We start from the raw sequence: 25,209 nt of genomic DNA, 5'->3' as shown, positions 1-25,209 counted from the left end.
ATTTATCTAAAATTGTAACTTACAACTATTTTATAAATATTCACAAAACAAAGTTAGATCAACTAAAATGTTGCCAAGGTTTAAACAGAATTCAGTGAGTAAAAAATTATATTTTTCAGTTATTCGAATTGTTGGTTATAATTAGGAGTTTTCAGAAAAATATACACGAAAAAAACCCGATATTTTATTTGACGTTTTATTACTGAGGATTGATTTTCCAAAAATAGAAATTTCCTTTTTTGACTTAAATGTGTGGGCTGTAATATGCTGAGGTATAGTTTTGTCAACTTAAATTGTTCTCGGCGACAACATCTTGAGGGCAGTGTTGTTAAAATATCAAAATGTGAGTTCTAAACGACTACAACCACCATGTCCGAAATTTCATCTCCCAAATTTCTCTGTCATCGCGAGATTCTTAGCACCAAGAATGACCGCGGGTTTTCACAATCCCTTGTGACGCATTCTTTTTCTCTCTCTTCCACACATCCACAATCATTACCCCCTCAACAACACGTAGCCACAAAAGCTGCCACGGTCGGTTCCCAATCTCGCGTTCTTTCATTGCTGTGTTCTGAGAAAACAAAAGAATATTCGGCGAGAGTGCGTAAACCAGGAACAGAGAAGAAGCACGAGTTAAAAGAAGAGAACTCACTACCTACAGTGAGGGTCGCTAAAGCTTCGATTTTTTGGTGCAGGAATCATCAAATGATAGTTTTTTTTCTATCACTCATTTACAACACTGCTTGTGTAATCAGACGTTTTTTTTTGCATTCATTGTACTGGCAGTATGCTTTGGAATGTTCCCTTAAATGTTATTAACTTTGTTGAGGTCCTGTAAACAAATGTAAACAATGAATGAGCGGGATACACTCGATGTTTACATTTGTTAATAGAACCTAATAAAATAGTATAGAATTGTTTTTGATGCACTTAAAAAAATTGTTTTTAGACTACCTCCATAAAGTTTTATCACTTTCATAAAAAAAAACTAACAGAACAATCATCTTAAGAAACCATTCTGCCCCCAGTGCATTTTTATTAAACAGTTCCAAAGCATTCAATGATTGTAACGTTCCGTATTTATTTGTTAGCTACCGGATTATTTCAAAGCATCGAACGATTTTTTAAAATCTTGTTTTGACAATCAAAATAAACATCATTTGCATGGTTATGTCAATAAATTTCCAATTTTGTAAACATTTTGAAGAATACAAAGGGCACATAAGCATTTTGATAGTTAGAACTATTTTGCAAATTCTGAGCCAACAGGTAACTATTTGACAAACCCCGCAGTATTAAAAGGTGGCTGGGAAGGCCAGCTATTGATTTACATTTCGGAACTATGAAATATTATCGTTGGCTCAATCACAAAACCTTGTAAACCTATCAAAAATACCCTAAAAAACAATGATTCATGCCTTCCCCGTTACCCGGGAACCATTTAAGACCGTTTCACACCCATCCGTTCCAAGTCGCACCACAAACAGTAATTACCATTCGTCGACTTTTCACTGTCCAAAACTCATCCCCAAACAATCCCCGAAAAAAAAAACAATAATCTTCGCACTTGCCCATCAACACGGGGCGCCCAGCTAATTAATTCCGTGGGAACCTGTTAAAAGAACCACCACCCTCCTCCTCCTCACCATTCCATCACCCAATTCATTAATTGTTGTTTCACTTTCTTCTCACTTTCAGAGTACCGTTGACGGCTGCGAAAATGATCTGACCAACAGGGTTTTATCTGTGACCTTCCCGGCCCCCTCCGTAACCAAATCTAACCGACCACCAAGTCTTTCATTTTTAAAAGCTCTATTTTTAAAATCTCCAAGACTTTAAGACTTTTCTTCCCCACCTTCGGACGGAGGAGTTTCTGTTGAAAAAGAAAACACAAGACAAAGCCAATTGTTCTGCAAGCGCAGCTGGACAGCCGGGAAACAAAAGTGAGTGAAAGAGTTTGCAATTTGCAATTCCAACGAGGCGCAGTCCGGAACTGGCGGCGATGACCAGCAGCAGAATGCGGTTTTTAGCGCTTTTAGCGTTGCTCTGCGCACAGCAGGCGTTTGCCCATCCGGACGCAGAAGGGCAGAAGCCGGAAGAGGACGGCGACCGGGAGCTGAAAACGAACGAAGAAGGCTACGACTTCTTTTCGATCGATCAGCTGTTCATGAACAACCCGCAGTACGCGAAACTGCTGAGCGATCTGCAGGCCCACTCGTTCGGCAGCAACTGGCGGCGGAAGCGAGACGCCGACGAGGACGTGGTGGACGTTCAGGAGCTGCGCGAGGAGCAGCCGAACCGGGAGGACGACATTGAAGAGACGGCGCCGGAAGTGGCGGCGGAATCGCGCGAGGAAACCGCCACGACTGCTGCGATCGCCGAGATCACCGAGGTGATGCGCGATACGAAGGAGCAATCGCAGGAAACTCAGGAGTCGGAAGGTCGCACGACACCGCTCAAGACCGCCAGCCCGTCGTCCACGACGGCAGCCGTCGCGTCGTCCAGTTCGCTTCCGTCCAGCACCACCGCGTCCGCGTCGTTCGGCTTCTCCGGCTCGACGGAAGCGACCCGTGGCCGGCCCGAGGAACCCACCACCAGTGCGTCACCCATCCGGAGCAGTACCCCGCGCCGGCTCCTCCACAAGGGGGGCAACAAAAACAAGAACAAGCAAGGCGGCGGCGGCAACAAGAACAAACAGGACAGCGTGACCGCCCAGAACGTCAACAAGTTCACCGTGACCAACACGCCGACCATTAGCGCGGCGTCGACCCCGTCGCAAGTGACCGCGTCCGTCAGCCCAAACTCGCAGGCCACCAGCAGCAGCAGCAATGTCAGCACCAGTTCCAACATGGCGGACGCAGCCGCTGCCGTCGCAGCCAGTACGGCCGGTAACGCGACAGCCGCTGGTAACAAAGATAAGGTAAGTAGGCTGTGGGTGTGCGTTTGGGAGGGTTACTAGATCGGACAAAGAACCCGCCTGCGGCGGCCGCTCTCCTGACTGCGAGAAAGTGTGGCCAGCAGCAGGCCATGACAAGACGGTGGGTCGGTGGGATTAAACTGACTTGGGGATTATTTTTTTGGGTAGCATAGTTGAAACCAACGCGAGCAATGAGCAAATTTCACTTTGGCTCGTGGCTCGTAAAAGTTAATTAATTTGGGAAAAAGGTTACGGGTTTCACAAAGACGGACCTGTTGCGTTTCTTTCTGTACGAGCGTGCAAAGTTTGTAGGGAAATTGGTTGAGGTACTGCTCAATTACCAACCAGCAGACTTACTGCTTCCAATGTAATACCCGCTAGCCGGCAGTGAAATTATGTGGAAGTATAGTTTGAAAAAGTATTAGTTTGTTATTGTCATTTAGGTCCAGAATACATCCAAAAAACTACGATATCAACGCAGATTATAAACAGTTTACAGTTACTTTGTGACCTAGCGTTTAATGAACTTTTCTTTATAAACACTCGAAATAAGTGAGAAGAACAAAATTAGGTAAATCTGCTGCCATTTGAAAACTGTTTTAGAGCTACTTTCGCACTGATTGATGCATAACATAATCAACCTTTAACGAATCCCGGAAGCTCCGCGTTGCCACCGGGACACCTTTGACCCTTGGGCAGTAACAGTACCGCATAATGCCACCACACACAATCCAGCGAACGATCTAATCAGGCTCTTGGCCGCGATAACCGGCCACAGACCGTACGGTAATTTTCGCCAACCAACTCTATCAGCGGTGCCTAATCTTAACCAGCAGCGGTGGGCACCCCAGTTGGTCGTGGTCGCTGGAGAACACCGTTACGCCGCGACCTTTGTGAAGTCGATCAAATTATCACTTCTTCGTGGGTACAGTCTCCCAGCTTGGACGAGAGTTGCGAGCGGGGCAAACTAAGAAATGAAAATTTCTCGCTACAAATTATAGATATTAGGAAGGAAGGGTGTCGATGGGCCAGGTCGCCAGCGCACTGATTGGGGGTCCTCCCAGCCCTTGAACCAAATTCCATAAGGTATTGGACTCTACGCAAGTGCCCACCGGATTCCGTCGAGGGGGTCCAGAGCGCGCGCGGTCGCGCAGGACAGGTGAAACCCCCATTGAAAAGTCATTCTCGACTCGGGAAGAGAGATATAAATGGGTTTGCCGGGACCCTTTAAAAGGAGGCTATTAGTGTGACCCAGATATGGTCGGGAGGGGAGTGTGCCCTTCATTGAACTTCGGCTTTCAATGGAATCCCGCGCGAGAATGGTCGTCGGGATTGTGCGCTGGAATGTGCACCACGCGCTCGAGTGGACAATTTTTCCTCCCTGTTCATTAGCTGACTTCTGAATGATGAAGAATGTATTTGCAAGCGATCTTGCGGATTTAGTGCAATCTTCAGGAATGTGCTCGCGATGATACCGTCAATGTCAGCTGAGTTCTGCAACTTTTGCCTACAAACACTGGATTGGCGAAACGCTCAACTTTTCTTCGCCAAATAAACACTATTTAAAAGTACTTTTTGCTAATGGCCTATCTACAATCACTTAGCTTAGAACATCTAAGTAAAGTAGTTACTTACACGGAGAAAAAAGAGAGGCCAAAATCGTGAACAAGCGTTCATGAAAATAGGAACCACGAACAAAGTGTTCAAATTTCATGGTACGTTTTTCAAAATCGTACCATGGGATTTGAACACTTTGTTCTAGGTTCCCATTTTCATGAACGCTTGTTCACGATTTTGGGAACTCTTTTTTCTCCGTGTAGGAAAGTCTGCAACTTACGTTCGTCATCCACAATCAACTTAGAAAACTTGCTGGGCTGATATACGTTGCTATGCAGTTGTTTGTTTACCTTTGATATGGAAACGTCAACTTACCGTAGATTTTGAAATTTTCCAAACCAAACGTCAGTTTCTAATTTGATTACTTTTCCATTGTAGAAACTCAGATTCATTTCCATTGATTCAAATTCCTAAGCTAAGTGAAATTTTCTAAGCTAAGTGATTGTAGATAGGCCATAATCCGTCGTGAAACTACTTACTTTTCCTGTCATTCTTGAACGACGAAACAGCCTACTTTGCTGTACCAAAAATAACAGAATCGAATAGTAACCCTTTTCAAAACAAACTCAATGCATGGACATTTGTCCTATAATTCTGTCTTACTGGTGTTTTTCGGAATTGCAAAAAAACGTTGTATGGAATTCGTTGCAAAACTTGATTTTTCATCACTCGTCGTATTTATCTAACTTGGTGAACCTCGTTGTGGGTCTCGTGGCGCAGGGGTAGCGGCTTCGGCTGCCGATCCCGATGATGCTATGAGACGCGGGTTCGATTCCCGCCTTATCCACTGAGCTTCTATCGGATGGTGAAGTAAAACGTCGGTCCCGGTTTCTCCTGTCTCGTCAGAGGCGCTGGAGCAGAAATCCCACGTTAGAGGAAGGCCATGCCCCGGGGGGCGTAGTGCCAATAGTTTCGTTTCGTTTTTCGTGAACCTCGTTAGATAAATGTACGACTCGTGCTGAAAAAATCCTCTTTTTGCAACTTGTTGCATAAACTACTATTTCAGCACCCATTTGAGTGCAGAAAAGTTTAAGTTTTCAGCATTTTTGGTACTTTTGGGGAAACAAACGTTTCAATGGATAAATCCAATTAAAAGGTCGTTTTTCAGAGTTGCAAAATATGTTGAATTTAACTCGTTGCAAGACATGATTTTTGTTTTTTCAGTCGTCGTTTTTATCCAACTCGACAAACCTGGGTGAATTGAACTTGTGTTAATATTATGTTCACAGCAAAAAATCCGATGTTAAAATCGCATGCAAATGCATGCACATCACCTTTGTGAGAAAAGGCATGTAATATTGTATGAGAAAACGAGATAGTCGAGAGGGTTGGGGCGCGGACTTGGTAATCTGGAAACGACTTTCGCCAGATGGATGTTATTTTTGGGGAGTGCGAAATCTTTTTTTTTTTTCTTCCGTACACGTTTTCTCATACAATATTACATGATTTTTCTCACAAAGGTGATGTGCATGATTTTGCTTGCGATTTTACACGGATTTTGTTTACTTTGTTCTGTCAGAACGACATGGAATAGGTCCAATGAACCCCGTGAATGTTGGAATATTATTTTGAATTAAATATTCGAATTATTGGTAGAGAACTGTTCAAAATACCAAATGAAGAAGATTTCAATTTAAAAATGTTTAAGAAAAAAGTTTGTCATAACAACGGACATTAAAATAACAAGCAATTTTGAAATTTTCTCATTTTCTGTCATTGCTATCTCAAGCAACATAAGCTCAAATTTCTGTTTAAAAAACAGATTTCAAGCTGATAAATGCGTTTATCCTTTCCATTCTTCATCGGTCTGATGGTCGAGCGGGCTTAGATGCCAGTCCTAACTGTTGGTGCTGTGTTTGAATCCCATCGGTTGCAATTTTTTTTGTGTTTACAAAAATTGAACATGCAATGTGTACATGCTATTGCATGCGATTTTACCATAAGATTTTTCGCTGCAAATATTTACAATTTATGATAATTTTCAGAAAAATCATTTATGTATCATTTTTTAAAAGATATTTTTTTTTAAGATAAAACATTTTTTTTACAAAATGGATTATTTTTTAACACTGAAATTTGGATCATTAGTTGTTGAAATTTTTGCATAAAAATTGAGGGGCTCTATAAATTTCCGGATTTTTTGTCCAAAAATCATGTAAAAAATTACAAAAATAAAAAAAATTATTTAAATGTAAAATTTAATTTTTCTAATAACAAATAATTCAAAAACCTAATCATGTTTCTGTGTGCTTATTTTTTCAGAATAATGCCCATCAATACCTACAACTTTGATCAGAAAATTCCATCAAAAAATTGTAGAATTTTTACGTATAGAGACTTGTGTGGATAAACCAATGACTAAAAAGTCAACCAATGACAAAGTTTGAGCCAAATAAAAAAATACAAAAAAGAAATTGGTCGAAATCGGCCAATTTCGTTGAGAAGTTAAGTTTAGAAGCATTTTGTTCACTTCACCTCATATATTTATGCGGATTTTATTAAAAGTTAATCCGCTTTTTGTTGAATAAACATTCGATAAAACTATTTTATTCAAAAAATAATGGCAACCTTTCTAAAAATCTTCTTGACGTAATTTATTACATTTGCAGATTTCAATTGAAAAATTGTAAGACCCTCACACACAAATATTTTTCGAAAAGATCAAAGATTTTTTAAAATTGGAGCATTAGTTGTTGAGATATTTGCATAAGAAAATGCGGTGTTTTTTGGCTCAAAAAATTAAAAAAACATGTTTAAAAAATTAAAAATTAAAAATTTCTTAATCCGTGATTTTTTATTGTAATAAAATATAAAAAAAGTCAGCCCAATTTTGTTTCTGTGTACTTATTTTTCCCAGAATAGTGCTCATTAAAACCGACAACTTTGTCGAAGACACCAATACGGATTTTATATTGAGATTCTCTAAACCGTGAAAATTTGTACATTTACAGGGAAAATTCACCTAATTTTGATGGGTACTAGGAAAACCTTCCGGATGAGTTATCATTTTTTTTTATTATCTGATAACGTCTGATGATTCGTAATCCGGACACTTAGTAGCATATCATTTTTGTTTTAGCTGGCAAAAAATCATGTAATAAGTTGGAAATGTAGAAATTTCATCAGAATGTAGTACAAACAGCAAATTTTAGGAGAATGCATGCAAAATGTATGTTTTCTAACCATTTTTCATCCGAATTTCTAAATTAAAATGACTTGTTATGCTTCGAATCCCGGACACTGATGAAAGCTGATTCGAAATCCGGACACTTTTGATTCGAATTCCGGACATTTGATTTTACTAATGAATCGCACTAATTTGTACTGAAACTTAATTGAATGGAATTCTTTAGGTCATAAATAAGCTGTTAACTTCAAAACAATCGATAATTTGTATTAAAAAAATTGCTAGAGTTTAAGGAAATCAGAACCATAAATTTCTACTTTGCCTCCTCGGTGCATCGAACGCTGAATTTGAAATTGTCTTATTTTCATGGGACCACTCTAACCAATTCAATTATTCAAATAAATGTTGCATTATAAAAAAGTATAGACAATTCAACATTTTTTTCAATAATTTAACGATGATTATCACCGTTAAACGGCCAACTTCTTAATTTTCAGAATTTCTAAAGAACTGATTAATCCACCATTTCCACCAACCGTACAAAGCACCTGCCTGTACAAAAAACTTGACCCAATTATATTACGACTCACCCCATTGAATTACATTCTATATTTCTTCCGCTCGACGAAGCCAGAAATTAACTGCTTACTGCACACCATACCACACCGCTCACACTCACATACCTCTACCCATCCTCACACATGTTAAAATCAAATCAAACAATTAAAGATCTACAATCTCTGCTGGAGACTGCCGGCTCTGCCTGCTCTGCTGCTCGCCGAAAAAAAAGAGCTTATCATACATTATGGCTCTTATTATTGCCCGTTTCTCCCCATTTCCCACCACATCGCCTTCTCCTTTTACCCCTCCCCCCCTACCCCGGAAAACCCTACCTGGTCAAAAGTGGGTCAGTCGATCTTCGCCGGCCGTCCGTTCATTCTTCGCCGCAACGTAACTTCTTCACCGATTTTCAGCCCGAAATAAAAAATCATCATCATCATCAAGATCAAGAGTACACCCTACAATGAAACCCGTTATCGCGATATCATCGTTTATGGTTTCAGGAAGAGGAAGCAAGGTGTTGTGTTTAAAGTGAGCTAAACTACACTAATAAACAGCACTATCGCATACACGTACAATACGAGGCTTGATGTATGGCAAATTCTTGATTATTTTGATGCAGTGGGATCTGGATTTGAGCTGCTATTTGTAGAAAACCGTGTGAAATTTAGCAACTTCTTTTCGACTGGCTGAGAAGGTTGAAACGATCGATGAATCGTCCTAAAAAGGTAGACACAACTTAAGTGATATTTCGTCAATAGCATTAAATCTATATGAACTCGTGAACGACAAGTGATTTTAAATGGAGAAAATCCAAACTCAGTTAAAATGCATCTAAAGCTGCATTGTTATGAAATAAATGTTTATGCACCATGTTGCAAAAAGAAGATTTTTTCAGCACCGAGTCGTACATTTATCCAACGAGTTTCACCGAGTTGAATTCTCTTCCTCGACGGTCCCTTGGATTCTGTTTGCTTTAAAAATCTCTTCCGGTCGTCAATATTGTCACTATCTCATGGCATGCAAAGACATTTTTCTTTGCGAAACGAAGCTTTGAAGGGTGTTTGACATTAGTTTGTTTTTGTTTGCTGGACGTTGCCATGATTCTCTCCCATAGCTGGGTACCAAGAAAAACATATTTTTGCAATTCCGTCGTGAAACTGCTTACTTTTCCTGTCATTCTTGAACGACGAAATAGCCTACTTTTCTGTACCAAAAATAACAGAATCGAATAGCAACACTTTTCAAAATAAATGCTGAAAAGTTCTACTTTTCAGCACTCAAATGGGTGCTGAAAAGTTGAACTTTTCAGCACTTGTTTCGAAAAGTAACACTTTTCAACATTTTTTTGATTTAAACGATTTATTGACAAAATACATGAAAATTTGACATAAAATTTCACTCCGTGTGTGTTTTTTGGAATTGCAAAAAATGTTGTATGTAGAGGGTGACGACTCTCGAAATTTTCAATTTCCCGGGAATCGAGAGTTGAGTTTTGCTATTTCCCGGGAATTCCCGGGACCCGGGATTTTTTTTAACTAGCCAATAGTGTCAATAACTTAAAAAGAAAAGTAAAAAAACGTTTCTTTTAATGAATTCAGATACAATTAATTCATATTAATCCAATGAAATGTAAATTTAAGTAACCATTGTTTTAAGGAACTTTTTCTTCATTTAAATTTTTTACCTCAATCTACAAACACAAAATCGTTTCTTGAGCCTTTTTGGGACTCGAAAATGTAGTTTAAAATGTTTACGAATCTTCATTTGCACTGAGTGATTTTTCAAAAGTTGGACAAACTTATTATTAGAGTTTTTGAAAGTAAACATATAACTAATACATAATTTTCCATTTATGCAATATGGCATTTTTGCAATATGATAAATAACGACACAAAGTAAAAACTTTAAGTTGATTTTTTCCTTCTTAAGATCAACTGTAAATGTTCACAATTAGCGGACACTAACTTTACAAATTATGCCTGATTTTGATTCCCAACATAAATATAATTTAATATGCAAAACACAAAATTACTTATTGACATAAAAAAAGGAAATTACCTCGATACAGCGAGAATAAAAAAAACAAGATTATGAGTTTGTCTATGCTTGATAGAGGATATAGAAATCAAACTTATCTTGAAAAGGTTTTCCTTCTTAAAAATAATAAATATTTCATTACTGGTGTGTTACTGCTTTTACGGTAAATTTTGGGGTCCACATTTTTTGGTTACTCTCAATTATAGTTATTGGAATTTTTTAAACGTTTAAATTTACACTTTTAGAATAAGAAGATTAGAGAAGCATTGGTTTATTCAAATTTGAGAATCGAACATTGAACATCCAATATTCTAAACAATTTTGAATTTTTCAAATGTTTTTCTGATTAAATTTTTAATTTTGGGTCGATATTTGTAAGTATAAAATTTCCCGGGAGTCTCGACCAAATTTCCCGGGAATCGAGAGGTCCAAAATTGGTCGATTTCCCGGGAAATTTTTCCCGGGAATTCCCGCTCGTCACCCTCTAGTTGTATGGAACTCGTTGCAAAACTTGATTTTTTCAGCACTCTTCGTATTTATCCAACTCGGTGAACCTCGTTGGATAAATGTACGACTCGTGCTGAAAAAATCCTCTTTTTGCAACTTGTTGCTTAAACTACTATTTCAATCGAGTCTTCATTTTGCATCGTTCTGTAAACTGATGATTCTCTTCCTCGACGGTCCCTTGGATATTGACAACCAGAGAGTCGACTATGTATGTCAAATGTCCACTTTTCAAAAAATGTATTATTTTTCAAAACAAGTGCTGAAAAGTTCAACTTTTCAGGATCCATTTCCAAGTAGATCTTTTCAGCATTTATTTTGAAAAGTGTTGCCATTTCATTCTGTTATTTTTGGTGCAGAAAAGTAGGCTTTTTCATCGTTCAAGAATGACAGGAAAAGTAATAAGTTTCACGACGGATTTGCAAAAAAAAATTCGATTTAATTTTTTTTAATGATTTAAAATCACAGTAAAGCTTCTCGAACCACTTTGTTTTTGCATTTTAATTTAGTTGAGGCTTTTGGAGTACTTTTTCTATCACCAATGGGGAAATTTCGTTCGTTCATACTAAGCTTCACACATTGTTGACAGCTGGACTGGACTGTTCAGGAACATTTTTTTTAGCTTTGGTGTGTTCGACTAAGTTGTAGAGCATTAAAATTTTAAGGAAAATTTCACTTTGGGATGCTGCTGAAAAATCCATAAGAAAATTGGGTTTTTAATACATTTTTTTTTGTTTTTCCCATACAAACATCACCTTCGAGTATCAACAGGTAAATATTGACGGATTTTGGTAATATTTGGCCCAGAGTCCTAAAATAGCCTTGAAAAAGTGCTTTACACTCATTAAAAAATGCTATCAAAATAAATATTCAAAAATCGGTATCTTTTGTACTGTTTTCCTGATAGATAACTCGACATCAAACCAATTGAAAATATTTTACAAAATAAAGCGGCCAGCCCTACTGCGTTGGGTTTACCGCAGAAAGGTTTCTGTGAATGGATCATATTTAACAGAGTTTAAAAGAGAGGAAAGATGCGAGGGAATATCGTTTTCTATTTTAACCCACTGAAAAGTGATTTTTTTTTTTGCATAAAAAAATTCTGCTGTAGTCATGACCAAGCCAACCATATCTTGAAATTTGTGTTTCAAAAAATTGTCGTCAACACCTTTTCAATACTTCCAATATTTGGATGAAGATTTCTCACGAAAAGTTGGTCCGAATTCCAATGTTAAAAAAAATGTGTTGGACAGATAAAAATGTATATGAAGTTCAAAATTTCTCTAAACAGATCGAAGGGAATAAATAAGTATTACTTAAAAAATAAATTTCCAATGCTAAAACTTTTTTGCTAAAAACATACTAGCCACAATAGACATGAGAACAATCCAGGTCATATTAATTATAACTACTTTATGTGGTAACATTTCTTAGTTTAATAAATGTATTGTTCCAATTTTCAGCAAATAAAAATATTTAAAAATTATATATTGAATTTTTCGATAATTTCTAACACTCGATTTGTATTTTTTTTTTCGAATTTTTAACATTCAGCAATTCTTTCAACAGTATTTATACTTTTGCTCATATGATAGAAGTAAGGCCTGCAAGACTCAGCCAAATTCAATTTCCAGCATCTATCCACAATATATACAACGATTTTTCTTCAATTATTGGTTAAAAACCAACTCATTACTGCGATTAACATTCTGTAATTAGGTACATTGCGCCAAAGGTCATTTTGCCGGACGGGAAGCTTCGATGAATAGATATTTCAATGAAAGTTTTTTTTATATAATAAATAAACGAAAATTATTCTTATTTAATGTAGATGCGACCTTTTCCAAATAATGCAGAAAACAAACATTTTCAGAAAAAATAACTTCTAACATGTTTTTCAAGATCTGGTCATGTTTTATAGAACTGAACAAAAAAATATTTTAACCCTCTACTGCCCAAACTTTTTTTTCGAAAATATTTATTTTTCCCGTGTTTAGGAGGTCATTTTGAGCAACTTTTGTTCTACGAAAAACTTTACTTCTCTTGTTTTATGTTTTTCTTGTTTCATTTTTAGTATTTTAATTTGCATTTATCTTGTTTAGTTTATGTTTGTTTTTGGTGTTATTTGGCCTACTCTACCACATAATATAGTTACATTTCGCCTATCTAATTTTTTCATGTTTTTACAGTCACCTTTTCAATTTTTTGCATGTTTTTCACATTTTCTGCTATAAAATCGCACCATCATCATTTAAATTGCAAAAAAATGCGTAGAGACATAGTCTGGGACACTACAAAAATTACTGCATACTTCTTTTTACTGAAAATATTGGAAATGTTAGTGAAAAACACAGCCTAAGTTGACCCCTAAAAAAATGACATTTTTAAAAACATTGGCAAAGTCACATAAAACAAGTTAAGAGGCAGTATTTGTAGATTCTGCTCGGTTTGTTCTAGAGGTCGTATCGAGTTGCTCCGATTTGGATGAAACTTTCAGCGTTTGTTTGTCTATGCATGAGATGAACTCATGCCAAATATGAGCCCTCTACGACAAAGGGAAGTGGGGTAAAACGGGCATTGAAGTTTGAGGTCCAAAACACATGAAAAATCTTAAAATTGCTCGCATTTCCGTAAAACTTCATCAATTCCAACTCTCTTAGATGCATTCGAAAGGTCTTTTGAAGCCCTTCAAAATGTGCTATAGACATCCAGGATTGGTTTGACTTTTTCACATAGCTTTTGCAAATTACTGTTAAAAATTGATTTTTTTAAAACCTTAATAACTTTTGGCAACAGCCTCCAACACCCATACTCCCATAGGTCAAAAGTAAGGGAATTTCATGGACTATAAGCCTACGGTATTAACTTTTAGGCCAATCGCAGTTTTTCTCATAGTTTTTCGATTTTTCTAGAACAAACATTTTACAACGTTAGTTTTTGCTCTGTAGGCCTCCATAGCGGCATTTTTTGGTCTCAATTTTGACATATTCGGAATCCTCAGAAAATTTTACATTAGATTGAGGTGTTGGAATTTTGAATTTGATTGAAAAAAATGCCATTTAGAAATAATTAAAATATTATTTAGAATTTTGTCGGATTAGGGGTAAACAAGTTTTCGCCTACTTGATACAGCATTTGACGTATTGATCATAGGGTAAATAAGATCTATTTCTTTTTTCGAAAATGTTTTATTTAATTATTTTTTAAATCAAAATTACAACTCCTATACTTCTAACTTACGTGAAATTGACCGAGGATTCCGAATATGACAAAATTGAGACCAAAAAGTGCCGTCTTCTTGGCCTACAGGGCAAAAATTAACGTTGTAAAATGTTTGTTCTAGAAAAATCAAAAAACTATGAGAAAAACTGCGATTGGCCAAAAAGTTAATACCGCAGGCTTATAGTCCATGAAATTCCCTAACTTTTGACCTATGGGAGTATGGGTGTTGGAGGCTGTTGCCAAAAGTTATTAAGGTTTTAAAAAAATCAATTTTTAACAGTAATTTGCAAAAGCTAAAAAGTCAAACCAATCCTGGATGTCTATAGCACATTTTGAAGGGCTTCAAAAGACCTTTCGAATGCATCTAAGAGAGTTGGAATTGATGAAGTTTTACGGAAATGCGAGCAATTTTAAGATTTTTCATGTGTTTTGGACCTCAAACTTCAATGCCCGTTTTACCCCACTTCCTTTGTCGTAGAGGGCTCATATTTGGCATGAGTTCATCTCATGCATAGACAAACAAACGCTGAAAGTTTCATCCAAATCGGAGCACCTCGATACGACCTGTTTCCCTGAAATTTTCTAAAATTTTAAGAGATCTTCTTTCCAGTGCTTTTTAAAGATCAAAAATTGGTTGAAAAATTGATTTTTGGCGATTTTTCAAATCGAAGCCCGTCTAGAGGCGGGGTTAGGTTGTAGAGGGTTAATAACTCATGGATTTGTTTAACAGTTAGTTTTCTAAACCTGGCTCATGTTTGAAAGAAGTTAAAACTCATAGAAATATTCTTTCCAACACATTTTTTTTAAATGCTGATCATGTTCGAAAAAAAATAAAAAAAACTGACAGAAATATTTTGAAAGATGTGATTTTTTTTATACACTTTCAGAATTGAAAAAAAAATCAATCCACACTACAAAATAAAGTGGAATGTTCTAATGTTGAAAATTTGGTAGATTGAATATTACCTCTTTTTTTGAGGAATATAGCTGGATCTTGAAGACCGTGTTGGTTGTATTAAAAAGAATGCAAAAAAATCCTAGAAATGAATAAAATCATCTTTTGAATCGTCCAATGGTTTCGTAATATTTAAATAAGAGCAAAAATCAAGTTATAATTTTTTTAACTAAATTATTTTCAAGGAACTGATTAGGTTAGGTTGAAAAGACAACAAAAACTCAAAAAAATGAATAATATTATCTAGTCTGGTAATGTTTGAAAAAATGTTAAAATTCACTCAAGTGACTTTTTTAATTTGATGATTATAGGAAATACACTGCACCACGTTCTGTGTAATTTCAGTATTTTTTGCATGTGGAGTATATTTTTTTTCATTTTCATTGATATCAAAGTAGTAATTTGATTTGCAATTTGCGAAAATAATTGCCATTTTGGCATGATTTTTATTCAACACATAAATGATTGTCATGTTTAAAAAGGATAAAATCACTAACATTTTGTTAGTATGAGCAATTCTCTACGAAATCGGTCTTTTTTCTTCAATTTTAATTTTTGTATTTTTTAATCCGGCTGAAACTTTTTTGGTGCCTTCGGTATGCCCAAAGAAGCCATTTTGCATCATTAGTTTGTCCATATAATTTTCCATACAAATTCGGCAGCTGTCCATACAAAAATGATGTATGAAAATTCAAAAATCTGTATCTTTTGAAGGAATTTTTGATCGATTTGGTGTCTTCGGCAAAGTTGTAGGTATGGATACGGACTACACTGGAAAAATAATACACGGTAAAAAAATTTGGTGATTTTTTATTTAACTTTTATCACTAAAACTTGATTTACAAAAACACTATTTTTATTTTTTTATTTTTGATATGTTTTAGAAGACATAAAATGCCAACTTTTCAGAAATTTCCAGGTTGTGCAAAAATCACTGACCGAGTTATGAATTTTTAATCAATACTGATTTTTTCAAAAATCGAAATTTTGGTCGTAAATTTTTCAACTTCATTTTTCGATGTAAAATCAAATTTGCAATCAAAAAGTACTTTACTAAAATTTTGATAAAGTGCACCGTTTTCAAGTTATAGCCATATTTAAGTGACTTTTTGAAAATAGTCGCAGTTTTCATTTTTAAATTAGTGCACATGTTTGCCCAGTTTTGAAAAAATATTTTTGAAAAGCTGAGAAAATTCTCTATATTTTGCTTATTCGGACTATGTTGATACGACCTTTAGTTGCTGAGATATTGCAATGCAAAGGTTTAAAAACAGGAAAATTGATGTTTTCTAAGTTTCACCCAAACAACCCACCATTTTCTATCGTCAATATCTCAGCAACTAATGGTCCGATTTTCAATGTTAATATATGAAACAATTGTGAAATTTTCCGATCTTTTCGAAAAAATATTTTGGAATTTTCAAATCAAGACAAACATTTTAAAAGGGCGTAATATTGAATGTTTGGCCTTTGTGAAATGTTAGTCTTGATTTGAAAATTCCAAAAATATTTTTTCGAAGAGATCGGAAAATTTCACAAATGTTTCATATATTAACATTGAAAATCGGACCATTAGTTGCTGAGATATTGACGATAGAAAATGGTGGGTTGTTTGGGTGAAACTTAGAAAACAAATTTTCCTGTTTTTAAACCTTTGCATTGCAATATCTCAGCAACTAAAGGTCGTATCAACAAAGTCCAACAAAAAAGAGTCATCAAAAAATTTTTTCTGGGCAAACATGTGCACTAATTAAAAAATGAAAACTGCGACTATTTTCAAAAAAGTCACTTAAATATGGCTATAACTTGAAAACGGTGCACTTTATCAAAATTTCAGTAAAGTACTTTTTGATTGCAAATTTGATTTTACATCGAAAAATGAAGTTGAAAATTTTTTAAAAAAATCAGTATTGATTAAAAAAATCATAACTCGGTCAGTGATTTTTTGCACAACCTGGAAATTTCTGAAAAGTTGGCATTTTATGCCTTCTAAAACATATCAAAAAATAAAAAAATTAAAATAGTGTTTTTTGTAAATCAAGTTTTAGTGATAAAAGTTAAATAAAAATCACCAAATTTTTTTTGTATTATTTTTTCCAGTGTAGTCCGTATCCATACCTACAACTTTGCCGAAGACACCAAATCGATCAAAAATTCCTTCAAAAGATACAGATTTTTGAATTTTCATACATCATTTTTGTATGGACAGCTGCCGAATTTGTATGGAAAATTATATGGACAAACTAATGATGCAAAATGGCTTCTTTGGGCATACCGAAGGCACCAAAAAAGTTTCAGTCGGATTAAAAAATACAAAAAAAATCGAATGACCGAAATCCTAGAGAACTGCTCAGTATTGAATTTGAAAACATTATGGTATTCAATTTGAAAATGATTATTGTTTTTAGATCAATACAGACAAATTTTTACTCGAATTTGCTTCAACGAAAAAAAAAACATTTTATTAGAAAAGTTAACCCAAAACTTTTCAAATAGAATGAATTTTAGTCGAAATAAAAGTTGTAAAATTGAGACAGGAACGCCAACTGTGAAACAGACCTTAAAATTTTTAACTGAAGAGAAACTGCAATCATAGACAAATAGATTATTTATTATTAGATTTGAAATATTTATATTCTTTTAACATATGGGTAATTCTCTACCAACTCACACGAAATCGGGAAAAGTTGCCCTGACCCCTCTTTGATTTGCGTGAAACTTTGTCCTAAGGGGTAACTTTTGTCCATGATCACAAATCCGAGGTCCGTTTTTTGATATCTCGTGACGGAGGGGCGGTACGACCCCTTCAATTTTTGAACATGCGAAAAAAGAGGTGTTTTTCAATAATTTGCAGCCTGAAACGGTGATGAGATAGAAATTTGGTGTCAAAGGGACTTTTATTTTAAATTAGACGCCCAACTTGATGGCGTACTCAGAATTCCGAAAAAAACGTATTTTTCATCGAAAAAAACACTAAAAACGTTTTAAAAATTTTCCCATTTTCCGTTTCTCGACTGTAAAATTTTTTGGAACATGTCATTTTATGGGAAATTTAATGTACTTTTCGAATCTACATTGATCCAGAAGGGTCATTTTTTCATTTAGAACAAAATTTTTCATTTTAAAGTTTCGTGTTTTTTCTAACTTTGCAGGGTTATTTTTTAGATATATAGACATAAGGGGTTTGCTTATAAGCATCACGAGTTATCGCGATTTTACGAAAAAAAGTTTTGAAAAAGTTGGTCGTCATCGATCATGGCCGTTCATGGTCACCCGCGACAGTCACGGACGACGAAACAAAAAGAAACGCAAAAAGTAACTTTTTCAAAACTTTTTTTTCGTAAAATCGCAATAACTCGTGATGTTTATAAGCAAACCCCTTATGTCTATATATCAAAATTTTTGTAATTGTCTGCTCTACAACTTTGTAGAACATTGTTACACTCTAAAAAATAACCCTGCAAAGTTAGAAAAAACACGAAATTTTAAAATGAAAAATTTTGTTCTAAATGAAAAAATTACCCTTCTGGGTCAATGTAGATTCAAAAAGACATGTTCCAAAAAATTTTACAGTCGAGTAACGGAAATTGGGAGAATTTTTAAAACTTTTTTAGTGTTTTTTTCGATGAAAAATACGTTTTTTTGGAATTCTGAGTACGCCATCAAATCGGGCGTCTAATTTTACATAAAAGTCCCTTTGACACCAAATTTCTATCTCATCACCGTTTCAGGCTGCAAATTATTGAAAAACACCTCTTTTTTCGCATGTTCAAAAATGGAAGGGGTCGTACCGCCCCTCCACCACAAGATATCAAAAAACGGACCTCGGATTCGTGATCAGGGACAAAAGTTACCCCTTAGGACAAAATTTCACGCAAATCAAAGAGGGGTCGGGGCAACTTTTCCCGATTTTGTGTGAGTTGGTTGAGAATTACCCAAATAGATTATTTATTATTAGATTTGAAATATTTATATTCTTTTAACATATATAATACCCATGACCGGAAAACATTGTATAAAAGCCCACGCCGACACATAATTTTTAACCGTTTCAAATGACCATCATTTCCGGTTCCTGCCCGTCAAAGAGACACAAACACTCTAGCTCTGCTACACCAGCTTCCCCGTTCCTCCCTGCCCTTTGCACACGAAACCGATATTCAATTAGCATAAATTAATAAACTGATTGGAACGTAATTACTCAATGCCACGCCACTGACTGTGCAGTGTCCAGGTCCCCCACAAACGAACGACCTTCCCTGTGCCAAAGTCCCTCGCGCCTCCCCCTTGTGTTACACAACAACTTTCGCAACATCGCTACTGGACGTCGTCGTCGTCGTCGTTCTGGCCATTCATCATCATCTGGGTGCCAGCCCCAGCCAAGCGTAACGTAACGGGTAAAGACGACTCGTAAACAACTTCTGGGCAGGTCGAGTTCTCAAGACTTGAAGATTTCTTTTTTTCTTGGAACTTCTCCAAGAACAACCGGGAACTTCCTAGCACGCGTCGTCTTCCTCAACCTCAAGTTGAGGGAAAGTCTACCTTCTCCGAGACCTATAATAAACGGTTCGTAATTAGCGATTCTCCATTACTCGGGAAGAACAACTATAGAATGTGGGTAGTGGCCCCTGTAATGAATGTGTATGTTTAGACTGAGACAGCTTATAAGCTTTAAGGTAGCATTACAAATGGATATTGAGCTGTAAAACTTAAAACATCTTATCAATGCACATGCTCAGTGCTAAATTTAGGAGGATTATGAAATTTCAGCACTAAATTGGCTCTTTATGCGTATATAGTACTGAGCTCAAGATGAATTAGTGCCAAGTTATTGCTACAACCCGTTTGAGGTCTGCTAACTGGATGGCTTCTGTTTTCCCAAGTAGGCTGATTATTCCAGCGCACAATTACGCTGTCCAGATGGATTAGTTCTGCACTGGTTAATTTCTTTGCCAAGGCAGAGATCTGTAACTGTCTTGTCACTTTGTAGGATTAGCCGTTTATGATTAGTGAACGCGCCCCGATAACTGGCAATGATTGATTGTACTTGTTAACGTTTTACTAATTTTGTTAAAGCTGATTAATTTCAGCTTTTGTAACAAGTTTATTTTTTTTAAAACGAAGCCATTTCCTTTCTAAATAACTCATATAATTTAATGACGTATTATTACGTAGGCTTCTAGATCTTATAACGGTCTTCCATTAGTTTCCAAACTACGTAATGGAAACACTTCAAATTACTATAATTTAACTTCATATTGAAATATTATAAATCCATCGACAATCACCCTCCTCCCTTTAGAATCCACTTCTCGGAACAGCGTCATCGTCACACACGTATCTGTCTTTAATCGGGCTGGCATATCTGGTCCCGATCCCGTTGAACGTTCTGGAGTTCCGAGCCCTATATCTGCACTGCACTCTGCTGCGGTTACATGCTCTGGAATGCAAACAAGCTCCGCTTCTTCCTCGCAGCTACGAGAGGTGGCTCGCGAAAATTGTCACGGGCTGAACCAATAAATTTGTTGCTACCGGTGAAGGGTTAACCTTCACTGCACCTTGAAAAAAATCATTTTTTCAATTTATCGTGTTTTAAAACTTTAGTAAACTTTATTAGAAATTCAACTTGAAGACTTTGAAGTTTCAAGTCACTCGAGGGTTAACCCTAACCAACCGCAGAACCGTACGTACGACATGTCGAATGTGGCTGGGCGCGCGAAAAGATTGATGTCGCGGTCGCGGCGATAATGATTATGCGCCCTCCTCATGAGTCCTCCCAGGAAGATGACCACGACGACGATGATGGGTGGGATGATGTGTCGTCCCGTGACTAAAATGGATTTATGATGGGTCGGTGTTCTGCATCTTCTTAAGTGAAAAGGGCCGTCCTGTGTGTCCCGAGGGGAATTGGAAATGTAGATCATTGGGGTTTTAAGAGTGTGACCACCTGAAAACATTAAATTTCCCGTTGATATTATTTTTTTCAATGTAAAAATTACTTGAAACAATAAAAAACAAAATTTTTCATAAAATTGTACAATATTGTCGTTTCCTCACACTCAGATCATTTTAGCACTCTTGAGCAATTTTCCCCGAATTCTGGACATGGATTAAATTTGTATTATTTTTTAATTGGCTCAAGCTAAGAGGGTGCCTTCCCAAAGATCAAAGAAGCACTTGTTTGTCATTGGTACGCAAGTATTTGGAATTCTGAAGGAATTTTCTAATCGATTTGGTGTCTACGGTAAAGTTGTACATATTAAATTTTATTTTTTTCATATTATTTTTCTATTAAAAAAAACTATTATTTATATTTTTTTTCAAACTTGTCGATAATGCGTACAAAAATGTTGCGTCAAGTTTACAATTTAAAAAAATATATTGAAAAATAGAAATAACAGGCAAGAAAAAATATTCAGTATTTGTAGTAAAGTCGCATCTGCAAATAAAAAAAAACTTAAAATTGTTTGCCTTATTTTAAAGGTTGTTAGCGATAAAATTATCGAGGTTTGATAACGATAACGATAGTACTATCGTTATCGTCGGGACGATAACGATAATCTTTCTATATATTTAATATATTTCCTAAATTGACTGAAACCAACCAAATTATGTTGAATTTTCAAGCTTCCTCTTGGGAAATATTTTTTTGATAATATGTTAAATTTCAACGTATAAATACTAAAAAAAATCATAAAATACGGTTTTTTCAGTACTCATTTTTTTATAATTCGAACGATTCGAAATTTCGCATGCATTTTTACTGTTTAAGAGTTTTTTTTAAGAAATACTAAAAATTTCACAAAATACCGTATTTTCTCGAAAATATTTAATTATTCTTATTCGCAATATGGGTATCAAACCATTTGAAATTTTGCATGCATTTACTGTTTTAGAGATCTTTTGATGAAATACTAAAATTTTCTCAAAATACCGTATTTTCTCGAAAATACTCGGATTTTTATAGTTCGAAATATTGGTATCAAACGATTCGAAATTTTGCATGCATTTTCACTGTTTTAGAGTTTTTTGAATAAAATACTAAAAATTTCACAAAATACCGTATTTTCTCGAAAATATTTAAATTTTTAAGATTCGGTATTAAACGTTTCGAAATTTTATATGTTTTTAAACTCTTTTAGAGATTTTTGTATTAAATACTCAAATTATCACAAAATTCCTGTTGTTTCGAAAAAACTCCAATTTTTATTAATCGCAAAATAGTTTTCAAACGATTCGAAATTTTGCGTGTATTTTAACTGTTTTAGAAATTTTTTGATAGAAAAAGCAGGTAAAATGTCGTTTTGCAGTACTTTCAAAAAAAAAACGGTATTTTGTGAACATTTGAGTATTGCATTTAAAAAACTCTAAAACTGTGAATATACATGCAAAATTTTTAATCGATAAACCCATATTGCGAATATTTAAAAAAATGAGTATTTTCGAGAAAATACGGTATTTTGTGAAAATTTTAGTATTTCATTCAAAAAACTCTAAAACAGTGAAAATGCATGCAAAATTTCGAATCGTTTGATACCCATATTGCGAACTATAAAAATATCGAGAAAATACCGTATTTTGTGAAAATCTTAGAATTTCATTCAAAAAAATATATATTGCACATTATTAAAAACTAAGTATTTTCAATAAAATACTGTATATTGTGATTTTTTTGTATTTCTAAGTTGAACCTTACCATATTTTCAAAAAATATTTTTAGGAGGAAGCTTGAAAATTCAACATAATTTGGCTGTTTTAAGTCGATTTAGAAATATATTAATTATAAGTTATTGTCCGTTATCGTTGCTACAATTATCGCCGATAGAATTATCGGAAAACGATAACGATAGATTATCGTTATCGTCCCGACGATAACGATAACCATTATCGTTATTGTTAGACGATAATATTATCGACGATAATTCTATCCATTAACAACCTTGATTATTCCCAAGTTATAGCCAATATAAGCCTAATTTTTGACAAAAAATTTTTTTTGAATTTGTTTTTGATAATCGAACAAATTTTCAATACTTCCGAAAAAATATATTTTTTAAATTTTGCCTAATATTTAAATAAGTTGACTGTAAAAAGAAAGTTAAATTAAAAAATTCAGAAGTTAGTTTTTCAGAATTATTGTAGAATTTTAACAAATAATTCGTTTTTATTTATTGAAGTGTTTTAAAATTACTAGAAGAACCTTTTAACTGAGATCAAATCATAAAACATTTTCAGGGAACGTTCATGAAATACAAAATAAAAAAGTAAAACACTAGGATGAAGTTGAAAGTTGTAAGGTATAAATGTAGCTTTTTTGAAATTTTGTATGATTTTTTGTGTAAAAAAAAGTAAATGACAGAAGCATATTAAAAATTTACCTCACTTCTGTAGTTTCACCCAAGTTCTGATGTAAAATCACATACTTTTTCTAGCTTGAAATCTTTCTGTAATAAAATATGATAAAAAACTAACTCAATCCACCTACATGGGTGATGCCTTCCTCACTATTTTCCAACAATTAGTAATGTGATGGCTTTGGACACAAATTTATCTATAAAAAAAAAACACAAAAATCACTTAAGTGGTCAGAACATGGGACAGGGTTGCCAGATCTTCAATGTTTTGATAACACATTTTTATACATAACTTTTGAACTACTTATCGATACTTCAAACAGTTCAATGGGGGACCACACACTAAGTCGAACGAGACCGGTTTGATCAAAATCGGTACACACAGACAGACATTTGTTCAGTTTTCGAGTTCTGAGCAGGGTTGCCACAAATACAGTGTGTGATCATTTCTTTTGACCGTCCTGGAGTCATTTGGATGACACACAGGGATGATTTGTCTGTGTACACTTACTGAGGTTGCGACTCAGAACTTGTACACAGCCAAATTAGAAGGTTTAAAGACTTGATCACACACGTACGCTTTCTCATATGGCCCTTTCGCTGACTTAGTTTCCGTCCTTTTCACTCTTCTTCTAAGACACTAGTCACCTATCCACCTATCAGTTTCATTCCTTTCTTCTAATTTTGAGAGTTTAATTTCACCGTAAAATACCGACAAAAGCCCGTAATTCCAAATACAGATTTATCTGTATTTTACAGATTTTTGAGGTGATTAGGTCATACAGAATCTGTATATAAAGAAATACAGATTTTAAGAAAAACATACAGATGTACAGATTTTCCCGGGTTTTAAATAAATAATTTAAATAATTTTAATTCTTTAAATATATTTTTTAATTGCTGAATGAACCCAAACATAAAATTTTAGATTGTATGGCATTTTAATGCATTAAAAAACTAATTATTTTTGAAAAATTGTTTAAAAATGTCAATACAGATGCCAAATACAGATTTTCGTCCCCCTGATACAGATATACAGATTTTTGACCCTCAAAAATACAGAATCAAATGTGGCAACCCTGGTTCTGAGTCGATATGTACACATAAATGTGGGTCTCCGAGCTTTTTATTAAAAGTTCATTTTCCGAGCAGGATTATAGGCTTACCTCAGTGAGGAAGGCAAAAATCAAGGTTGTTAACGATAAAATTATCGAGGTTCGATAACGATAGTTCTATTGTTATCGTCGGGACGATAACGATAATCTATCATTATCGTTATTACGATGATTGTATCGGCGATAATTTTATCGACGATGAAGTACTCATTTTTTTTGATAATTCGCAATATGGGTATCAAACGATTCAAAATTTTGCATGTATTTTCACTGTTTTAGAGTTTTTTGAATGAAATGCTCAAATTTTCACAAAATACCGTATTTTCTCGAAAAAAAATAAATTTTAATAATTCGCAATATGGGTATCAAATGATACGAAATTTTGCATGTATTTGAGCTGTGATAGAGTTTATTGAATGAAATACTTAAATTCTCACAAAATACCGTATTTTCTCTAAAATACTATTTTTAATAATTTGCAATATAAGTATCTAACGATTCGAAATTTTAAATGTATTTTAAATGTTTTAGAGATTTTTGAATGAAATACTATTTTTTTACAAAATACTGTAATGGCTCAAAAAAAAACTAAAAAATTTATAATTCGCAACATAGTAAACGATTCGAAATTTTGCATGTAAAGAAATTTTGCATGAAAAAGCAGTTAAAATTTCGCTTTGTTTGACACCCATATTGCAAACTATACAAAAAAAACTCTAAAACAGTGAAAATGCATGCAAAATTTCGAACCGTTTGATACCCATATTGCAAATTGTTAAAATTGGAGTATTTTTTGA

General features: G+C 34.9%; 1 protein-coding gene across 1 annotated transcript in view; it reads left to right on the top strand.

Moving 5' to 3' along the window:
- LOC6039333 overlaps positions 1-25,209 on the top strand; it is a 172,494-nt gene that overhangs the window by 17,253 nt on the left and 130,032 nt on the right. The window contains exon 2 of the mRNA XM_038264862.1: positions 1,699-2,920. Within this exon, the coding sequence (XP_038120790.1) occupies positions 2,003-2,920 (918 nt within the window). The 5' untranslated portion in view covers positions 1,699-2,002. The remainder of the gene's footprint in view (positions 1-1,698; positions 2,921-25,209) is intronic.

This window comes from Culex quinquefasciatus, chromosome 3 (genome assembly GCF_015732765.1).
Source record: "Culex quinquefasciatus strain JHB chromosome 3, VPISU_Cqui_1.0_pri_paternal, whole genome shotgun sequence".
In the NCBI taxonomy this organism is placed as follows: domain Eukaryota; kingdom Metazoa; phylum Arthropoda; class Insecta; order Diptera; family Culicidae; genus Culex; species Culex quinquefasciatus.
This window is presented reverse-complemented; position numbering and strand designations above follow the sequence as displayed.